This window comes from Oreochromis aureus, linkage group 23 (genome assembly GCF_013358895.1).
Source record: "Oreochromis aureus strain Israel breed Guangdong linkage group 23, ZZ_aureus, whole genome shotgun sequence".
Lineage (NCBI taxonomy): Eukaryota > Metazoa > Chordata > Actinopteri > Cichliformes > Cichlidae > Oreochromis > Oreochromis aureus.
In genome coordinates, this window is record NC_052963.1 from 12,736,174 (window position 1) to 12,759,274 (window position 23,101).

Consider the following 23,101-nt stretch of genomic DNA (forward strand, 5'->3'; position numbering starts at 1 on the left):
ACTGCCTGAGGAAAAGTATTGACAAACATATTACATCGATAATTGGGGTAATATTAACATTTGTAGAGTTGAGAAAATACTTATTAGTTTAAATTTAATACAGACCAAGTAAAAGACAAGGAAGGGAAAGTTCCCCAGCAGCTGGAGGAGGGGTTGTGGGCTCCTATAAAAGGAGTGTCAGATATGCCCCAACCAGCTTTTTTCCAGTCTGTCACTTTATGAGTCTCTGATGTTTGTGCTTTAAGGACACCTTCCTGCCTTTAGTCCTATTCATGAGCATTATTAATTGTCTTCTAAAATCCAGAAGTCTGCATGTGTTTCATAGTTTCTAACAAGCCATTTACAGTTAAACGTAACATGGCTGAGACACCAACATCAGAGAGAGAAGACAAATACACTCAAATGATCAGTTTTCACAATTTATTATCAAACGGTGAGAATTTTAAATTAGTGTTACATGGTGCTATGGACCTCTGTTTCTCTGGCTCAGAGACAAAAGGCTTCCACACCTAGGCAGTAAACACTTTTATTGCATGTGGTAAAAACAGAATGTTAACATGACTATTCAACAGTTAAAGGAAAGCCTTCAGACCCCACGTCCAGCTCACGTTTCATCTTCTGCACCTGTCAGACATCTTGCTATAAGGAAATTTTCCTTCTCACATCACTATGGCAACAATTTCTTTTCCTCCGGTCAGGCCTATATATAGAGAGAAGGGGGAAAGACACCAGAATTTACAGCCCTGTTTTTCTCTAGGAGAGTCAGCCTCAAAGTTTTCTACCTTCAGGTGCCATCTGCCATCTGACCTGTCACCAATGTGTGAGGGGGATAGAAAATGAAAATGTCAGTCGCTTCTTTTATCTCTCTGCTGTTGCAGTATAAAAACATGCATTCCGTAATGTCAGCATTTGATTTTGAAAAAAAAGTAAGCCACTAGATTCAACCAGTTTGCCATTGTAGGCCAATTCATGTTTATCTTAAGAAAATCAGGACATGTAGTTTTTGTTATCATTTTGATGTTTAAGGTGTTCTTCGAAGTCACGATTATTTTATAAAGTCATCCTTGTTGACACGTGTTAGCTCTGCAATCAGCTTGTGACCTGTCCAGGCTGTACCCTGCTTTCCGTCCTGTGACAACTGGGAGAGAATCCAGTCCTCTGTGACCCTAAGTTGGATAAGCAGCAGAGGATGGATGGATATTTCATCACTTAAGTTCTAAGTCATGAAATCAGGCTAATCTTTCTTCGTTCGAAGTTTACTTTCTTAGGTGATGGCAGATTGGAACAACCATAGCGCTGCCTCTTGGCGTGTAAAATGAAACTGAAATATAGAATGTATGAATTGTTTAAAAAGAAAACCCTCATGTCAGCACATGCTTTATCTCCCTGGGATAAGCATGATCCCCACACAAACCAACAGGAATCCACCAATCAAAGTGCTTAGCTGTCCCCTGCTTTTCTTGGCAATTAAGAGCTAGTTTTTCTGACTTTCAGACAGAGCCAGACTATTACTCATGAGACCATTAAGTTTACCTTCTCAGCTTTGTTTTTAATTGTCTCTATTCAGAGTAAAGTCCGCCATCCTGATACTTTGTTCCTACTGCAAATGTGAGAGTAGCAACACTGTAGCAGTGAAGAGTATAAAAGCATTGTTTCACAGACTATATTTCAGTTAATGAACTGATTGTTGTTATTGTGTAGACCTGTTTTTGCAAGCAACTCCATACGTCAACCCACGTGTCAAAGCAGCATTTGAGAGCATTCTTTGGTCCACTAGAGGGCAGTGTTGATCCACAAATGAGCGATTTCATCCAATTTAGCTACGATTCAGTGTTCATATGATATTGTATTATCTGCTTCAGTCCCATGGTTGAGATTGTATTTTATTGTGTTATCGACCTAAATAATTAAAAGAAATGTTTAACTATTTTCTATTTATACTACTTCCTACTTATACCAATATCTTTTTTCTTCTTTTTTAAAAACTCTGTGCTCTCTGGCAGCTTTGATCTGAATGACTGCTGTGCCAATCACATTTTGCTTTTCCAAGATCAGCTCTTTATATTCTATAGGCTCTTCTTGTTCATGTTTTACTTTTATCTGTTTATTTATTGCCATTTGTATTGTTTCAGGTATTCCATTATATTCCAGTTATCTGCTCAATTACTCAACTTAAACATTAGCTCTACACAATAACAACAAGCAATTCCTTAACTGAAATATAGTGTATGAAGCAATGCTTTTACACTCTTTACTGGTTCTGTCTGAAAGTCAGAAAAAATAGCTCTCAATTGCCAAGACAAAGAAAGGGACAGCTAAGTACTTTGATTGGTCGATTCTGATTGGTCTGTGTGGGGATCATGCTTATCCCACGGATATAAAGTATGTGCTGACATGACGGTTTTTAACAATTCATACATTCTATATTTCAGTTTCATTTTACACGCCAAGAGGCTGTGGTTGTTCCATTCTGCCATCACCTAGTAAACTTTGAATGATGAAAGATTTGCCTGATTTCATGACTTATAACCTAAGTGATGAAATATCCATCCATCCTCTTCTGCTTATCCAACTCAGGGTCACAGAGGACTGGATTCTCTCCCAGTCGTCACAGGACGGAAAGCAGGGTACAGCCTGGACAGGTCACAAGCTGGTTGCAGGGCTAACACGTGTCATTGAGGATAATTTATAAAATAAATGTGACTTCAAAGCACACCTTAAAAATCAAAATGATGAGCTGTATGTAATCTGATTATTTATTGTGAATGTGTTTAGCTGAACACATTGGAGTTGGAAAAAACTTGAAATACCACAAATTGCTAACATTAGCAATGTTATGTCAGTATTATTAATACAATAAATTAATTACTGAACAGATTTAATTACAGTTCTAGAAAGAAGAAATTAGCAGATCACAATCACCACCACCAAAATCACCACTCCTACATGCCTACATGCACAATTAGGTGCACAATCAGGTGGTGCCGGCCCAGGCCCCTCGCCGCGGCCGCCCCCTGACTAATTTGTCCCAGCTGTGTTCCCACCTGTTCCCCGTCCTCTAATTATCTTTCTGTGTACTGAAGTCCTCTGTCCTCTTTTGTTCAGTGTCAGGTTTTCTGTTGTCTTTTGCGCCATGTCTCCATGTGCAAGGTATCTTCGTATCCACGCCAAGTTTCATGTTTAGGGTTTTTCACGTTTACTTTTACTTTTCCCAGTTTAGGTTATTGTTTATTCTCGTCTTTGTTTGCCTTGTGCATTACTTTGTATTTCTCCATCAGCCACATTAAACGGCTTGCTTTTTCTTAATTCAAGTTTTGTTCCATGTTCCTTCATGTCTGCATTTTACCATGTCAAGATATGATGCAGTGGGTAACGATAATGACATGCTGACAATGCTGAAAACCTGAAAATTCTGCTGAAAAGAGGTGAAGAAGCAGAAATTTGTGTTGAAAAGAGTTTGAAACAAAAAAGTTGAACTGTTAACTGAAAAGAATGTTGCCATAAGTGGGATTTGAACCCGGGCGCTACACTCTGAGAACGGCTGCTCATCTCACTGAGCTAAAACACGGCTCAGCCTGGCAAGCTAAACTGGTGATCATACTGATAATGTGGTCCCATTCAGCAAAATGGGCCAAAAAATGGCATAAAAAGCTTAATATCTCAAAAAGTATAAAAGTTATGAACACCAAAAGATAAAGCAGGCATTAGCAGAAGGAGCAGATCAGTTTAAAGTTTCAATGGTGAAAATCGGATGAAAACTGAGGGAGTAGTTAACCAGCAAATGTCTGAGCAACTAGAAAAAGTTGCATTTCCTGTGAAAATGCAGTGTGAATGCCGTGTAGTGGAATCTGAAAACAGCAGAAGGAGAACTCCGCTGAAAACCCTGTGTAGAAGCTGAACTCTGCTGAAAACTGCTTTATTTGAAAGACTATACTGAAGAGTGTCAAGAAAGCAGGGAGAGTTCAAGGAGGGAAAATGTGCAGCAAGAACCACAGGAAGGATTTGAACGAGCGCCAACTGGTCTCAAGGCAGCTGCTCATCTCACTGAGCCAAACTTGCTCTCAGGTGACTGAAAAGATATGAAACTGAAAATTGTCCTGAAAAGAGGTGACGATGCTGAAAATTCTGTTGAAAAGAGCAGTAGATTCTGAAATTTGTGCTGATAAGAGGTGAAAAAGCTAAAAATTCTGCTGAAAAGAGGTGAACTTTTTGAACTTTCTGCTGAAAAGAGATGAAGAAACTGAAATTTGTGCAGAAAAAGGGTAAAGAAACTGAAAACTCTGTTGAAAAGAGCAGAAGAAGCTGAGATTTGTGATGAAAACAGGTGAAAGAGCTGAACTTTATGCTGAAAAGAGGTGAACTTGTTGAACTTTCTGCTAAAAAGAGTTGAAAGAACTAAAAATTCTGCTGAAAAGATGTGAATTAGCAGAATTTCTGCTGAAAAGAGGTAAAGAAGCTGAAGTTTGCAGTGAAAACAGCTAAAGAAGCTGGAATTTGTGCTGAAAAGTATTGAAAAATGGAAAATTCTGCTGAAAAGAGGTGAAAAAGCTGAAATTTGTGTTGAAAAGAGTTAAAAACGTTGAACTGTTTACTGAACTTTTTATTGTCATAAGTGGGATTTGCCAAAAAATGGCATAAAAAGCTTAATATTTCAAAAAGTATGAAAGGTATGAGCACCAAAAGATATAGCTGGCATTAGCATAGGGAGCAGAACAGATTAAAGTTTAAATGGTGGAAATCGGCTGAAAACTGAGCTAGTAGTTAACCAGCAAAGGTCGGAGCAACTAGAATAAGGTAGAATAAAGTTTTAAGAGAAACAGGATCTCAATAGTGTGAATGCTTTACAGCATCCACACAATTATCCACACAGTGGCTGGAGAGGTCAGGAAAAAAATATGACCTCTCAGTCAGTTGATCTGTGAAGTGTTTCTGAGGCTGTTAGTGCAGCACGTGACTCCTTAAAAAACCATGAGGTTTTTCCGTGAGTATGACTGCTGGGGAGTGTCTTCTCCTGATGAGGATGAGTCACATCCAACAAAGAGAAGGAAAACAATGAGCAAACACCTGGATCAAAGTGTTGTGCTCTCAACTTTGGGCCATGCAGACTCTGGTAACCCTACCCTACCACTTCTCCCCATCAGTCTCTGAAAAGATCCCTGCTCATCATCCTTGACAGGGCCATTTCAGAAATGGAAACTAGATTTTCACACAAGAATAATGACCTGATGAGAGCCATCTAGTCTTGCACCCAAATCTAGCACATTTCTAGACCCCACCCTGTTGCACCCTCTGGCTGTGATGGCTGGTACTGTAGCAGCTGTTGTAAGTCTGAAAAATGAAGTTCTTGTGGCAAAACAGATGCTGCTCAAAAAATGTCTCAAAGGAAACAGACCTGTCCACTGTGTGTCCACCAGGAGTACAAGGAAACCTTTCCTGAGTTGCATAAATTGTGTGTAACAGCCCTGGTAATTGGTGTGTCTTCAGCATCATGTGAGAGTTCCACCTCAACTTTGTCACAGGTCCTAACCCCCTATTGTCGCATCATGTTACATAAAAGTAAGAGGAATTGGTGATCTTGGCCCATGAGAAGTCAATAATGAATAACTTTGATGTGGATGAATTTGTAAGAGTTTTTGGAAAGGGAAGCAGGAGACTGTTGTTGTAGAGTGGATTGAGGGGAAAAGGACAGTGGAGCTGTTCAGTTGCAAAACTCTGTTCTATTCTACAAACTAGTTTGACAAGTGTAGGAAAACATATGGTGAACTGTGTGTTTTTTTAAATTGCCAACCCTTTTTAGTTTTGTAAATATTGGCCAAATTGAGAGGTCTTATTTTCTTCTTACTTTATTTTGAAAATTTATTTGAGAATTAGGCCATCCAATTAAGATAAATTTTATGTTGTTGGATTTAAAGATCTAGATGGATATTTTATTTTATTCTGTATTTTATTTTATTTTTTTATTCTATTTTTCTGTTTGTTTGTTTGTTTTCAAGACTTGAATTGAGACGTGAGTTGAGTTTTTTTTATAACTCGGCCTAACCCTTTTTAGTTTCGTTAATATTGGCAATACTGAAAAGTGTTATTGTTGGGTTTTAATATATTTGATATCGAGTATCTCTTTGTGAGAAACTTCACTTTTGTGAGATACTGTTATCGAGCACACCACCCCTTTCCCGCCTCCATTGCCACCATGTGCCATCTTCACATTTCTGTCTGCCCCCTCATATATGCCTGTCTAGAACCGGCCCAGAAAATTGATGTAATTGTACTTGACCCCAAAAATCTTTGAAATATGGTATCTAATCAGTTGAGTACTCTGGATGGCGTAACCTTGGCCTCCAGTAACACTGTGAGAAAACTTGGAGTCATTTTTGACCAGGATATCTCAAATTAAATCCTGTCTCAGAGTGACACTGAAAAACTAGTTCATGCATTTGTTGCTTCTAGTCTGGACAACTGTAATTCATTATTTTCAGGATGTCCTAAAAACTCCCTGAAAAGGGAGAAAGACACTATCTGTACTTTTAAAATGAGGCTTTCCTTTTTGCTAAAGTACATATTTAGGGCTGGATTAAGTGAGCCTGAATCCTCCCTTAGTTATGCTGCAGTAAGATAAGCTGCTGAGGGATTCCCATGATGCATTGAGTATTTCTTCTTCAGTTAATTTTTTATTCACTATGTGTCAGAAAACATACTGTGAATAATGTAATTTTCAATTTTTGAGTTGAAGGAAATGTCTGTAAATAGTGCAGATGATTTACTGTAAATCTACAGAATTTTCTGTTTTACCAGTTTTGGAAAAGTCTGTGAACTTCCATAAAAAACAGAAAATCTCCTGGCAAAAAACTACCAGGACATTTTCTTTTTTTTTAAATTGAATTTATTTTTACAGTTTATAGTGCTCACTCATTCCTAGGTTAAACTCTTTTCCCAATCTGGTGATTTGAGGAGAAAGAGATGATGCAATTGCTCCAGCAATTTTTAGTGTGGCCTGGGATAGGTTGGTTGCTCTTGAATCTTGATTTTCACGCTCAGAGTAGGGCAGAGTTGGACATTTGGATTATTTTAAGTTATACTAAATTTGAGTTCAGAACTTGGAGTACATGGAGATACTGTAGAATACATGTAGAGGAAACTGGTTGAGTGGCTGATATGCAAGCTCTGATCCATAAAAAGCTGATGCTTTGATACTTTTTTCTTCCACAACCAAAGGTTAAAAACTTACATTTAGAACCAGGTATTGTGTATACTGTGGTAATTATTAGCATTAATCATTAATTACCACACACTAAGAAGCTATTTTGAATCAATATGTATGACACATACAAACAAAGAAGCTATAACGGACTAGTGTGGACAAGTGAGGAGGGAATTCACAGAAGTCACATGACCCAAGTAAAACTGAAAGCATGCTTATATAAAACAAAGTCATACTCAGCCTGCATCAGTGGAGGCAGCAGCAGAGAACCACTATCTTTCCATCACAATTGGATACTCAGGTATGCTAACATTGTGTTATCATTTCAGTACTGTAAGAAAAACAATTATTAAATGCAACTGGCATTTAATGAACTACCTGTTTTATTCACAGGTAGTCAGTGCAAAAGAACATGAACTTCATTAGGAAATTTATAAAATTAAGCAGATTTTATTTTTTTGGTAACATTTTTATGGCTTAAATATTTGTGATGGTTTGCTTGTTTGTTTGTAGCTCTGCTTTAATAAGTTCATAAATTTTGAGTTTGTGTTTTTTTTTAAAATTTATTTTCTTTTTTCTTTTCATTTACTCTCAGTATGTTTTCATGCATGTTAAGTTCTTTGGGCTTTTTCATATATTATTGCTCTATACAAATAAAACTTGCTTGACTTGACTTACCAAATAGTTTTTTGAGGTGTGTAAATCAAAGCTGCTAAAAATAAGAAAATCCTGGATTCTCATGTTATCTTGATCTGGATTAGTCGTAGATGTTTGCCAAGTGATTTTATAATGGAAAAGATACCATCATGTACTTTTGATCTGAATGTGGAAAATGGTAACATTTAATTTGACATAAGGAAGTAAATTATATAAGTAACACTGAATATGGAAAAGTGTTGCTAACATGTTGCCACATTGTCATATTTTAATTACAGGTACTCCCCCTCCCCCTCCGCCTTTATCTCCTCGTAAGATATTTAAAATATAATACAAAATTGTTTAAATGTTAAGATTAAATCATCACATAATAACATATAATTAATTTTTAAAAATTCCCCTGTGTTATGATTCACACAATTAACATGTTCACTTTACAGTTTTACAGAAAGAAGAAAGAAACATACCATGGACGTGAGTATTATGGGCGTGGTTCTTTTTTTGTGTTGTAGAACTTTGATGTGACTCATGTTTTTTACACATGCTTGTTATTAGATGTAAATGTCAGACCAGATTATATAACGTATAAATGTATCAGTAGAGAGATTCAAACCTCCAATGTGCAGCTGTTTTGTTGGCAGTGAATCACAATGCTGAGTGTGCACTGAGTGCTAAAATAAATGTATTAAATTAGGAATTCAAAAGATTAATCGTTTTCTGCTACTCGCTTGTCTCTTGCTGTTATACTTATCATAATCTTTAGAAATCAGCATCACATTTTCCTCTTCCGCGTCTTACAATCAGGCCAATGAGTTACATGAAACATCAAATGCCTCATTTATGTAACATCGCACACTGAGGCAGAAAGCCTGAGTTATCAATAATAACCACCACCATGATGCAAATTCTCTGTGACTCGTTTTTTAGGTATCATCAAGCCAGCCAATTCAAACCTGACTGTGTCAGTGTGGCTTGGTACAGCCCTCAAGTGTTTTGTTTGTTTATTGTGTTATTTTGTGTTTGTTCATATTACTGTTGTATAATGTTAAACTGTAAGTGCATACTCAATCCTATTGTAATTTTCTTAATGAACAGTGAAAGACAGCGAGAACTGCAGCTTGTCAGAGATTACAAGCCTCACAAAGATGTCCAGCATCTCAGAATTATGCTTCATGGACCACCAGGTGCTGGAAAGTCCAGCTTCATCAACTCTGTCGACAGTGCTTTAAGAGGCAAAATTGCAACTCGAGCATTGGCAGCGGCAAACTTTGGTGCCAGTTTCACTAATGCAGTATGATGTATCTATTCTTATCATAGTTGCTGTTAGAGGCTTGCATGAAAACACACTTATTTCCTTTGAGGTTTTCTAGGACTACAGGAGCGCACTGCAGAGTGAAAAATAGTCGGTAAAACTAGTGTGTAAACTATTCTGAAAACTGTTCAGGATCTTTGCTATATGGCACTAATATAACAACACCACAATTTTTATTTACAGTACAGGACATATAAAATTCAGAAAGGAAATCCAGAAATGTTTTACCCTTTTGTCTTCACTGACACCATGGGCCTTGAGAGTGGCGATGAGGGAGCAATTCATGTGGAAGACATCAAACTTGCCATGAATGGACATGTCAAAGAAGGTTACACGGTATGATGTTTTCATTCAGTTGCTTGTACACAGTCTGTGATACAGAGAAACTGTGTCATTCAAACAGGTTAAGGTTAGTAAGTGATTTTGCTTTTTTTCCCCAGTTCAAACCCACAGCTCTCTTGCGTGAATCGGATCCTGACTACAACAGTTCTCCTACTTTAGATGACAAAGTCCACATTGTGGTCTTTGTTATTCCCGCCGACAGAGTGAGCATAATCAGTGATAAAACTTGGAGGAAGATGAAAGATGTCAGACTACATGCTCGTGACAAAGGTGAGAGCAGATTTTGTTCAAGTGTATGCATGATGTCACAATTTCAAATAATAGAAAAATATTAGATAAAATGATTGCATTGGTTTCTGTGTTGGCAGAGATCCCACAAATAGCTCTCATGACTAGAATTGATGAAGCCTGTCCTGAAGTCAAAAAAGACATAAAGAACGCCTACAGGAGCAAGTACTTGAATCAGCTGGTATGTTCAAGGAAGTAACTTTCATGCACTTGTAAACAGTGTATACATGAATGTAACATCTGTAATTCAGCTGTACATTTTAGTATATTTGTACAGAAACCTCAGCTGGAATCAGTACAAATAATTAAATATGTAATTTATAATTATGTCACTACTGCAACAATACAGTTTTAGTTTTTAAAAGGTAATATTGTTTAAACTTAGATGCAAGCAGTGTATTCCACCGAACTGCATCTTCCTCGTGAAGAACTACCACACAGAGATTGAGACGGATAACGATGTGGATTCACTGATACTGAGTGTACTGAAAAAGATCATTGACTATGGAGAGGACTACCTGAATGACTTATAATCCTGACCTGTAACCAACGTGTGAGGGCAATAGAAAATGAAAATATTAAGTTACTCTTTGCATGATTTTGCTTTGCCATCATTACAATCACAGTCACAAAAAAGTTGATTTCATTAGAAACTTTAGTTTACTGATTTTTGTGTTGTTCTTATTTTATTTAACTTTTTGTTCTTTCACAAAATAAATCCAAATAACCTACTCATAAAATCAATAGATATCCTTTTTGTTATTTACTGTATGTTCAAAATGTTAACAGTAGGGAAAATGACACATATATGCCTGTAACCTGTTGATTTAACTCAAATAAATCATTTCAACCCTCGATGTGAGACTGTCCTCTGTGAATTATTGATTTCTTGTTTCCTCTCTTTAGTAATGGCTGATTGGTACAAGCATGGCGCTGCCTCTGTCAAAAAGAATTGTTTAAAAGCCTTCCTATGCAAATAATGCATGGGCTGACCTTGCATTATTTGCATGGAATAATCCTGATCCCCACAGGGACCAATAGGAATTCCCTCTTTTCCTTGGCAGCTGACTGCTTAGTAGATGCTGCATGAAAGTCTTTCTGACTTTCAGAGTCAGGCTATTATTCATGACTACTAGGTTTACCTTGTCAGCTTTGTGTTTATTGTTTCCATTCAGAATAAATTCAACCATGCTGATACTTTGTTACTGTTAGGTCTGGGCTTTGCAGGCCCCGCTGGTTTAGAGACTTATTCCCGTGAACAAAGCAAGACAGAGCTCAATCCATTTTAACTTGCAAGGGGAACGGATCGGACCAGGGTCTTGGAGCTGCAAGCTCCTCGCCTGATCCCAGACAACTCCAAACTCCGCCCCTCGCAGCTCTTTTATTAACTTAGTGGTCACACAAACATCTCATCAATCATGCAACAGATAAAACACTCACACGTGAACATGTGTCGTATGTGTCTGCAACAGTGATCATGTGATGTGTGTGTTTCTATGAGCATGTGATGTGATCACTGACATGTGTATGTGTGTCTGTGTAGGAAACAGAAGTCAGCATTCATGCTAAAGATCTAATCAGGGTAGGCAACTCCAGGTCTTGAGTGCTGGTGTCCTGCAGGTTTTAGATGTGTCCTTGATCCAACACAGCTGATCCAAATTGCTAAATGACCTCCTCAACATGTCTTGAAGTTCTCCAGAGGCCTGGTAATGAACTAATCATTTGATTCAGGTGTGTTGACCCAGGGTGAGATCTAAAACCTGCAGGACACCGGCACTCAAGGCCTGGAGTTGCCTACCCCTGGTCTAATCACTCTGCTAAAGATCTAATCGTCCTGTTAACAATCTAATCATCTTGCACAATGACAATCATATTGATCCACAATTCTCTAACAGTTACCACTGCCTGTGCAAGAGTATCAACATTGTAACAGTAAAGAGTGTAAAAGCATTACTTTACAGACTATAGTTTAGTTAATGGGTTTATTGTTGTTAGACATCATATCTACCACAGAGTGTTATCTCTTGTAATTACTGCTGTACTCAATGCACCTATTCTTGCAAGCAACCCCATATGACAACCCACATGTCAGAGCGGCACTTGAGTATTCTTTGGTCCACTGAGAGATTTATCCAATTAAGCTTTGATTCTGTGTTCATATCATTTTGCGTTATCTGCTTCTGTCCCATGGTTAATATTATGTTTTATTGTCTTATTATCACAATATCACAAAGTGTTAATGTTGAGGCCGAAGCAGTACTAACCACGGACTGTCGTACTGCCCAGTTGGTTAACTCAGAGACTGCATTTCCTGTTTTTGAACCCATGTTTGAGGAAGTCTGTTCTTCTCCTGTTTTTCCAAAATCTGAAAATTTGAAGTCAGTATATTCTGAGGTAGAGTTATGTGTTTCGGAGCCTTTTAACCCTGAGTCTGTAAATCCTGTTGTTTTTTTGTTTTTTTGCTAAGTTAACCGCAAAGGTTTTAAAAACTGTTTCTTCGGAGCCAGGTGATATTAAAACTGCAATGTCTGACACTGATAACTCCTGCTCTTAGGATTTAAAGGACTGTTTTCATGATGCTCCTCCCAAGCCTGGAGTTATGATGACCAGAACAGTTAACTCTAAGTCTGAGAATATTAAGGACTGTTTTTCACCTGTGTTATGGAAGTTTTAACAATAATCTGCAACACACCCAGTGAGCTTGATTTAAAGTGGGTTTAATAAACACATTGCAATGTGGACAGAAACATCCCAGCCAAACACTAGGGTGATCTCTGCTAATAGCTGCCGCCCTCACATCTTATATAAACACACAGACAAAGAACATTCCACAACTCTTACATGTTAGTCCATGTCCCGGGGGCTATACCTTCAGCCCGTCCTTAAAAACTTCTCCCTCACAGACAGAGAATTATGACCTTGATTCCTGCCTTGGCATCACCTTTAGATTTACATCACTGATAAGCAGTAGGAGTCTCACTATCTGTTTAACGTCTACCATGAACTTACAATGGCCCCACTGTGTGTGTGTATGTGTGATACAGCATAAGGCTGATTTGTGGTGTTATTCTAAATGCATATAACTAAGTGAGAAAGTGATTTTACAATTACTAAAGTGATCGATACATAAGAAAAGAAATCTGCCAGGACACCTGCTCATTCTGAGCAAGAAACAATTTCTACCTAGACTGTTTCTGTTGCCAAAGAACAAAGAAATGGTTTTTAGAAAGACTGAAACTTCCCCAGAGGCAGAGCAGCCAAACTCAGCTGATTCTGCACCCCTGGAGGTAACAGCGTCTGCACAGCCTGTTTCACCTGGGAGCTCAGCCAGCCGTCTCAGCTCCCTGTCTCCGCTGAGAGTGCAGGCGAGCCAACCCAGCCACCTCCATTCTCTGCTGGAAGCTCCAGTGAGTTTACCCAGCCAGCAGCGGACTTTTTTTTTTTTTTGCTGTTGCTGCCTGAGCAGAGCAAATGGTCTGCACAGTTCCAGCCAGCTCCGCCTCAACCAGAGGTCTCGCAGGTGACGGTCCTGCTTCTGTTCTGGGATAGTCACTCTAGCTGTCCACGGCTTCCACGCTGCCGTCAGTGCTGGCTGGGGGCTCTGGTGAGCCTGCCCAGTTTTCTTCTGTTCCTTCTGGAGGCTCAGGAGGGTCCATCCAGCCATCAGTGCCACCATCAGCGTCAGCTCAAACGCCAGCTCAACAGCCATCATATCCATCACTTACAGCAGCCATGTCGTCGGCCGTTCAGGTGCCAGGGGCTGCTCTGCCACCATCTGGTCCTGCTTTGTCTGGTCCTGCTTTGTCTGGCTCTGCGTCGTCTTGTCCTACGCCATTTCCCACACGGTTGACCTCTGGACCTGTTTTCTCGTTGCCGCTGCTTTCCACACGGCTGGCCTGCAGAACGGTTTCTACACCACTGGTACTTTCCGGGCGGTCAGCCGCCGGATTTGCTTTGCCCACACCAGAACTGTGTGCTGAACTTAACACAACCAAGGCTGGAGACGGAGCAATACTGGAAGATTATATGGGTGAATGGTGCAACCCATTAGGCAATGCTCAGTGGATCTAAGAGCAGACCACAACAACTTCCCTGAACAGGGTTAGGGGAAGTCTACTGGCCGAAGAAGCTGATTGCATTTCATGAGTGTCTGGCAGTACAAATAAACCAGCTGCTAGTTGATGAGCGATACCCAGAATGGCTAACTAAAGGAACAGTCCTGATCCCTAAGGACCCCAGAAGGGACCGGTCCCATCCAACTACCATCCAATAACCTTCCTCAGTACCATATGGAAGCTCCTGTCAGGCATCATAGTAGACTTACGTATAATAATCATGCACATGGAACAGAAAGTAAATGGTAGAAACACCAGAGGGGCAAAACACCAGCTACTGGTAGATAGAGCAGTTACCTGAGACTGCAACACCAGACTGACCAACCTGTGCAATGATTGATTGCTGAAAAGCCAATGCCTCACACATGGATCCTGGAAAGCCTTGAACTTTACAAGATCAACAGGACCATACTGTGAGAGCCTTCATCGGGAATACATATTGACTGGGATGTGGTGCAAAGGTCTAAACCATGTCAGCCAAATCATTGACAAAACTGGCTACAGATACCAACTACAAAATGAAAGAATTGTTACCCACCTCCTCTATATGGATGACAGGAGTAAATGTGACATTGATTTACTGATGAACACCACTAGGATCTACAGCAACAACACTGGAATGTCATTCGTACTAGAGAATTGTAGTCGGATGGCAACAAAGCGAGGGAACAGCTGTGCTTAAGAAGTCCTGAGACAAACAAGAACAACAAACAAACGATGGTGATGCAAATACCAAAATAAACTTTGCTCATCTATATGTCCTCAGAGTAATTTTCACTGTACGCATTTTGTTTTTCTGTGAAGCAGGCGACCTAAAGCTCTTGGGGAAAGAAAAGTGGAAGTGTACAGGCTGAAGAAAAAATGTAAAAAGTATTTTTTAATGACCATAACAACACAAACAAGCAAAAAGCAAAAAGAAATTAATTTACAGTATTTAATTTTATAAACTTACAGAATTAGCCTCATATAAAGCTGTCAAATTTGAGCACTAAGCAACAAACATTTATTGACTGAACTTTTAGAATTGTTTGTTTGTCAAAGACACATCATACTGTGCTGAAAAATAAAGCCAATGCCAAAGTGCCAAAAATTGCAGTTCGTTCAATGACCTCTTGAGGCAAAAGTGTCAAATTTTACAGCATTAAAGAGCACATTAAAAACCTGATAGAAAAAAAACTCTTGTACTTTGAGGACAATTTCCTCCATTATAACAAATTTAAGGAAGGTGGAAGTTTTTTAATACTCATAACAGCTAAAACATGAAATTGACTCATATAACTTATTCACGGCAGAGATATTAATTATCTGGAAAAATTTGATTCAACATTTTATTCACTCAGTCAAATGGGTGAAATTAATAGGAGGGGTGGGGTGATTTTAGTCACAGCAACTGCGGTAATAATCTTCACTGCTATAATATCTGAACACACAATGAATTTACTTTTGAGTGTCCAGTACTTTGGCTTGTGTAATGATGATGGCTGAGTTAGGAAGGAGACAATGAAGAAGATAAATCCAGTATGGTTTGAGATATTTATTCACGTGTGGGTCTCCTCTCTCCCATGCTACAAAGTGAAGACACATTAAAGGTGACTGGTTTGTGTCATAGTCCTGGGTCTTCAGCAGGGTTGTCTAGTTAATTGTGGTATTGTGACTCTTTTGATTTTAAGAGATTTTCGTATTTTAGTTCTATATTAGTTCTGTCGTTAATTTTGTTTTCTTTAGTGCATCTGAGTTTGTTATTTCTAGTTCCCGGTTCTTGTTTTGTTACATATTATGTTTGTTCCCTTTTGTGTTTCTGTTTTTCCTGTGTCGAGTTTACTTGTGCAGTCTAGGTCCCAGTGTGTGCTTTTCTTTTGTTGTTAAGCCCTTTTCCAGCAAATAAAAGCTGTGGTTTTTAGCTAAACCTCGGTCAAACTGTCATGACAGTTTGAAATAAAGAAAAAAACAAAATACAAACAAACAAAGTGCAACCTCTAGAACAGCATGATGTCTTTTTTTGTTTTGGGCTTTTTTTGGGGGGACCTACTGAGATCCCTACATTTTTCTTTTCTATGGATTTAGGGGTTAATTCAATTAACATGAATTAACATTCAATAACACAAAAAGTAACAAATAAGCACTCACACAGCCATGTTAGGACCAGAAAATGTAGTGTGATGTCACAAAAATCTGAACGAATGTCTTAAGACTTGATAAAAACCAGTAAGTGAAATATGTCACAGTGAAATACAAGACATTATAATCAACATTTTAAATATGTATTTAAGACATTTTATCAGTCCTTCCATTTTCTTCCACTCGTCTTCTCATTCAAGGTCTGTTGTGTTCGTTACTGTAATGTTATCAGAGACTGAGAGAGAGAATATTACTAACAGGATGGATATTTGAAACAATGAAGCGCCAGGCTTTCACTGCACAAATACAAAACTTTTGTGATATGTGGAAGACAATATACTGTTGTGATTTGTTGTCTCTTGGGTATTTACTAATAAGGCAATAGTCTCCGGTCTTCTTTGTGTTGGGTTCACCTCACATGAACACTTGTCTGCAAAACAAGATAACACACACACACTCTTCTTTTGTCCTTTGTTCCATCCATTGGATACATTTTCTTTGTTGCCTCTTCTCTAATCTCGTGTCTAATGTGCTCTGTAAGTGTGAGCATTTTCCTTCCTCTTCCACCTGTATCTTTTTTATGCAATCTTTCAGACTGTGAGACTGCTGTTTTTATCCTTTTGAACAGGGAGCACATCATTCTGTTAGCAAAGCAATATGTAAAGTTCATCTAAGCATCTCCCATTAATGTTCAGTGATTAAGCAAAATTCCCACAGGTAACAAGGGTGTTGGAGCCTATCCCAGTTGTTACAGAATTGGGATACACCCTGGATAGCTCACCTGTTCAGGCTGTATCCCAAGATGTAGAATTAGACTACCTGGGCGAGGGATTTCACTCTCAAAGTGATTCTTGTTCTTTTGTTTGCTTGTTTGTTTGTTTTGTTTGGTAATTCCCTTATTTGGTTATTGTCATTTATAACATTTATCTTGCCCAGATGTGCTTTGCAGTCAAGAGTATACTAAGGCTACGTTCACACTGCAGGCGAAAGCGCATCAAATCCGACTTTTTTGACCCTATGCGACCCATATCCGATCATGGTATGACAGTGTGAACGGCACAAATCCGATATTTTCAAATCCGATCTGGGTCACTTTCGTATGTGGTACTGAATCCGATACATATCCGATGTTTTAGAAAGCGACTGCTGTTTGAACGGTCATGTCGCATTAAATCCGTCTTTTACGTCACTGACACAAGACAGACGCCAATTATCAGCGCCGAGAAGACATTGTGAACGCTTCCTGGCCATCCAGTGTAGATGTTAGTGAAACTGTTGGGAAGACAATGTGAACATTTTATTTGTACTGTATAATCTGCAGATTCTGACAGAAATCTGCAACTATCCTTTGAAGCACCGCTCCTCTCTAAAACAGCAATAAGGATAATTATTAGGTTATTTACATTATTATGTAAATAACAAAATAACTTAAAGCAAAAATTGGGAAACGTAAAGTCCGAAGTCTTTATATTAAAGGCCATCAGTCAAACAATACTGTTTGCTCTGGGTCTAAACGGAGCGCGTTGTGTGTGATATCTTCTTTTGCGCATGCGGGCCGCTTTGAGCGTTCACACTAGAGCGCGTTTGCTGTCGCATTTTATTTGTAGTGTGAACAAGCAGACAAAAAAATCAGATTTGATCAAAAAATCGGAATTGAGCGTTAAGACCTGCAGTGTGAACGTAGCCTTAATGTGTCAGTCGAATAAAACTGCCCCTATATCACATGTACTGTCAGATGAGTTACTTCTATTTAAACTCTGAACACTTTTAAAGATAGTTTTACTTTCAATCAACTACGCAAGCTTTAACAAATCATTCAGCTGAGGTGTACAGCTCAGTAATATATCCATGTTGTGGGCTTTTGTAATAATTGGGAAATGATAATAATACAATAATAACAATAATACAAATATATACAAATTACAATTTGTATCAGTTAATTATATTTGTTCTCTCTTAAAGGGGAAATGAAATGCTACACATGACATAGATGTAGCACTGTCTGTGAGGCTGGATTTACGAAAAACACAGACAGTGTTACATCTATGTCAGTTTTTAAGAGCAGGGCTCAGTGATGTAAATTAACCTTTATGTGCGTTTCATTTTCCCTTTAAATCCAGCCGGCAGTTCATTTGACTAATCCTGCTTTTCTTTAACCATATTAGTACTTTGCTTGCAAGTGCCTACCAGGTCTCCCCTCACTTGTCACCCTTTGTCCTCTGACAGGAATTAAGAGCTATATGAAATGGAATTTAATGTACTGTTTATAGACATCAGCAATGTCAACAGATACATATTTTAGATGGGAAATCTGCCAAAGCTGGAAATGAATTAATTAATGAATCTTCTGACACGTACTAAAAGATGTGAACATATTTCCCCGGTGCTTGCCTCTCTTCACTGGCTCCCTGTCCACTTCAGAATTAATTTTAAAATTTTATTGTTGACTTACAAAGCCCTGAATGGACAGGCTTCCGGGTATTTGTCTGACCTCTTGCAGCCTTATACCCCCTTTAGATCTCTTAGATCAAGTGATCTTTTGCTTTTAGCCGTACCAAGGTCGAGGCTGGTTCATAGAGGCGATCAAGCATTTGCAGTGGTAGCGCCTAAGCTGTGGAATAATTTACCCCTACACATCAGACAGGCTCCTACTGTCTATCTTTTTAAATCTTATCTTAAAACACATTTTTATTTACTGGCTTTTAATACAGCATGAGAGTTATTTGTTAATTCATATTTGATGTTTGCTATCAATATTACAAGTTATTTTACTAGGTATTTTGTATTCTTGTACAGCACTTTGGTCAATGTTCTTGTTGTAATTAAATGTGCTATATAAATAAATAAACTATAACTATATAACTATTAAGCATGGGATTTGGCTGATTTTGTACCTTTCTGCAGTCTGTCCTTACAAAAGGAAAAACAGGCCTATAAATTCTGGTGTTAGAGCTCTTTCTGTCTCTCCCTCTCTCTCTTTCTATCCCTCTCTCTGTCCCTCTTTCCCTTCTCTTTACCTCTACAGGTTTGACAGGAGGACAAGAGACTGTTGTCATAGTGAAGTTGGAAGAGTTATCTCCTATTACAGGTAGATGTCCAGAAGGTGCAGAAGATGAAATACAGTGGCTTGCAAAAGTATTCGCCCCCCTTGAACTTTTCCACATTTTGTCACATTACAGCCACAAACATGAATCAATTTTATTGGAATTCCACGTGAAAGACCAACACAAAGTGGTGTACACGTGAGAAGTGGAACGAAAATCATACATGATTCCAAACATTTTTTACAAATAAATAACTGCAAAGTGGGGTGTGCGTAATTATTCAGCCCCCTGAGTCAATACTTTGTAGAACCACCTTTTGCTGCAATCCCAGCTGCCAGTCTTTTAGGGTATGTCTCTACCAGCTTTGCACATCTACAGACTGAAATTCTTGCCCATTCTTCTTTGCAAAACAGCTCCAGCTCAGTCAGATTAGATGGACAGCGTTTGTGAACAGCAGTTTTCAGATCTTGCCACAGATTCTCGATTGGATTTAGATCTGGGCTTTGACTGGGCCATTCTAACACATGGATATGTTTTGTTTTAAACCATTCCATTGTTGCCCTGGCTTTATGTTTAGGGTCGTTGTCCTGCTGGAAGGTGAACCTCCGCCCCAGTCTCAAGTGTTTTGCAGACTCCAAGAGGTTTTCTTCCAAGATTGCCCTGTATTTGGCTCCATCCATCTTCCCATCAACTCTGACCAGCTTGCCTGTCCCTGCTGAAGAGAAGCACCCCCAGAGCATGATGCTGCCACCACCATATTTGACAGTGGGGATGGTGTGTTCAGAGTGATGTGCAGTGTTAGTTTTCCGCCACACATAGCGTTTTGCATTTTGGCCAAAAAGTTCCATTTTGGTCTCATATGACCAGAGCACCTTCTTCCACATGTTTGCTGTGTCCCCCACATGGCTTGTGGTAAACTGCAAACTGGACTTCTTATGGTTTTCTGTTAACAATGGCTTTCTTCTTGCCACTCTTCCATAAAGGCCAACTTTGTGCGGTGCACGACTAATAGTTGTCCTATGGACAGATTCCCCCACCTGAGCTGTAGATCTCTGCAGCTCGTCCAGAGTCACCATGGGCCTCTTGGCTGCATTTCTGATCAGCGCTCTCCTTGTTCGGCCTGTGAGTTTAGGTGGACGGCCTTGTATTGGTAGGTTTACAGTTGTGCCATACTCCTTCCATTTCTGAATGATGGCTTGAACAGTGCTCCGTGGGATGTTCAAGGCTTGGGAAATCTTTTTGTAGCCTAAGCCTGCTTTAAATTTCTCAATAACTTAATCTCTGACCTGTCTGGTGTGTTCTTTGGACTTCATGGTGTTGTTGCTCCCAATATTCTCTTAGACAACCTCTGAGGCCGTCACAGAGCAGCTGTATTTGTACTGACATTAGATTAATAATAATAATAATGGATTGCATTTATATAGCACTTTTCGAGACCCTCAAATCGCTTTACAATTCCACTATTCATTCACTCTCACATTCACACACTGGTGGAGGGAAGCTACAGTTGAAGCCACAGCTGCCCTGGGGCAGACTGACAGAAGCGAGGCTGCCATATCGTGCCATCGGCCCCTCTGGCCATCACCAGTAGGCGGTAGGTGAAGTGTCTTGCCCAAGGACACAATGACCGAGACTATCCGAGCCGGGGCTCGGGACTCTTGAGCCACGATTGCCCTTCAAAGATTACACACAGGTGCACTCTATTTAGTCATTAGCACTCATCAGGCAATGTCTATGGGCAACTGACTGCACTCAGACCAAAGGGGGCTGAATAATTACGCACACCCCACTTTGTAGTTATTTATTTGTAAAAAATGTTTGGAATCATGTATGATTTTCGTTCCACTTCTCATGTGTACACCACTTTGTGTTGGTCTTTCACGTGGAATTCCAATAAAATTGATTCATGTTTGTGGCTGTAATGTGACAAAATGTGGAAAAGTTCAAGGGGGCAGAATACTTTTGCAAGCCACTGTATGAGCCAGACACAGACCTACGGTCGAAAATGGAGGACCAAGTTTAAACCGTAGGCCTTCTCCCAGCTATATTGACCAATCACATTAATAGTCTGTTTTTATGACACATAATAAAAGTGTTTACTCCCTGGGTGTAATGTTCTTGTCTTCATTCAGTTTGTTGAACGGAGGAAGAGACATAGTGCTGTTATTAATTTGAACCTTCAACCGTTTAATTAATAGGGGAAAATTAAAACTGAGTTTCTTTGTCTTCTCTAATAAAATGAATCCAACAATACCTGCAGACCATTTAGGTTCAGTGGCTGATATGCAAACTTTATACAAATTATTTAAGCAAATCATGTTTAGATACTTTTTTCTTTTACTGTCAGTAGTGAAACACTTAAATGCAACTGGCATATAGTCCAGTATCCTATTTATCTATTTATATATACACAGACACTATTTTTTACTTCACCTGAGGATGAGTCACATCCAACCAAGAGAAGAAGAACAATGAGCAAACACCTGGGTCAGTGTTGTGCTCTCAACTTTGGGCCATACAGACTCAGGTGAACCTACCCTACCACTTCTCCCCATAAGTCTCTGAAAAGATCCCTGCTCATCATCCTTGACAGGGCCATTTCAGAAATGGAAACTAGATTTTCACACAAGAATAATGACCTGATGAGAGCCATATCTAAGTCTTGCACTCAAATCTAGCACATTTCTAGACCCCACCCTGTTGCACCCTCTGGCTGTGATGGCTGGTACTGTAGCAGATGTTGTAAATCTGAAAAATGAAGTTCTTGTGGCAAAACAGATGCTGCTCAAAAAATGTTCAAAGGAAACAGACCTGTCCACTGTGTGTCCACCAGGAGTACAAGGAAACCTTTCCTGAGGTGCATAAATTGTATGTAACAGCCCTGGTAATTGGTGTGTCTTCAGCATCATGTGAGAGTTTATTCTCCACTTTGTCAATGGCTCCTAACTCTCTATCGTCGTATCATGTTACATAAAAGAAAGAGGGATTTGGTGATCTTGGTCCATGAGAAGTCCTTAACAAATAACTTGGATATGGATGAATTTGTAAGAGTTTTTGGAAAGGGAAACAGGAGACTGTTGTTGTAGAGTGGATTGAGGTGAAGGATGAGTGGAGCTGTTCAGTTGCAAACACAGAGTTCAGTTTCTTGTAAAATAAACAAGCATAAACAAGACAAATGTTCTGTTCTAAATCTGCTCTCTAAATCGGTGTTCTACAAATTAGTTTGAGAATTGTAGGAAAAAACATGGTGAATTGTGTTTTTTTAAAATAAATTATTATGCCAACCCTTTTTAGTTTTGTAAATACTGGCTTATATTAGGATCTTATTTTCTTCTTACTTTATTTTGCAAATTTATTTGAGAATTAGGCCATCCAGTTAAGACACATTTTTGTTTGTTGTAAAGACCTGGATGGATATTATATTTTATTCTTTATTTTATTTTTTTAATTCTATTTTTCAGTTTTATTTTTCAAGACTTGGTGAACTGACTTTTTTTATAACTTGCTCTACCCTTTTTAGTTTTTTTAATATTGGCAATAGTGACAATCGTTATTGTTCGGTTCGAAAATATTTGATATAGTTAATTCAATTAAGGTAAATGTTTTTAATCATTATAATCTGATGAGGATTATTTTATTTTATTTTATTTTTTGTTGCTTTATTTTTCAGTTTTCCCCTGAGGGGGAAAAAACCTTAATGTGGTGAAGTTATTTTTACAGTTTATAGTGCTCACTCATTCTTAGGTTAAACTCTTTTCCCAATCTGGTGATTTGAGGAGACAGAGATGATGCAATTGCTCCAGCAATTTTTGGTTTGGCCTGGGATAGGTTGGTTGCTCTTGAAGCTTGTTTTTCACGGTCAGAGTAGGGTGGAGGTGAAGCTGTGGAAAATTTGTTCAAATCTGGCCCTGGATATAAATCTGATGATGTTGACTTTGCTGGTCTGTAATTTTGCTCTGGCGTTTTTTGTAAATGTGAGTTAATTTTATATTTTATTGCTGCAATTTCTAACTGTTTTTTTATTTAT

The 23,101-nt window shown here is 38.8% G+C and overlaps 1 protein-coding gene across 1 annotated transcript; it reads left to right on the top strand.

The window, feature by feature from the left end:
* Positions 1-7,405: 7,405 nt before the first annotated feature.
* Positions 7,406-10,647, top strand: LOC120436195 (interferon-induced protein 44-like; the record flags this gene model as incomplete). The annotated part of the gene is made up of 8 exons (XM_039606685.1): positions 7,406-7,499; positions 8,134-8,166; positions 8,296-8,329; positions 8,951-9,146; positions 9,351-9,503; positions 9,608-9,779; positions 9,878-9,978; positions 10,183-10,647. Coding segments are annotated over 8 exons (846 nt in total), but the record flags the coding sequence as incomplete, so codon positions are not given.
* Positions 10,648-23,101: the final 12,454 nt, after the last annotated feature.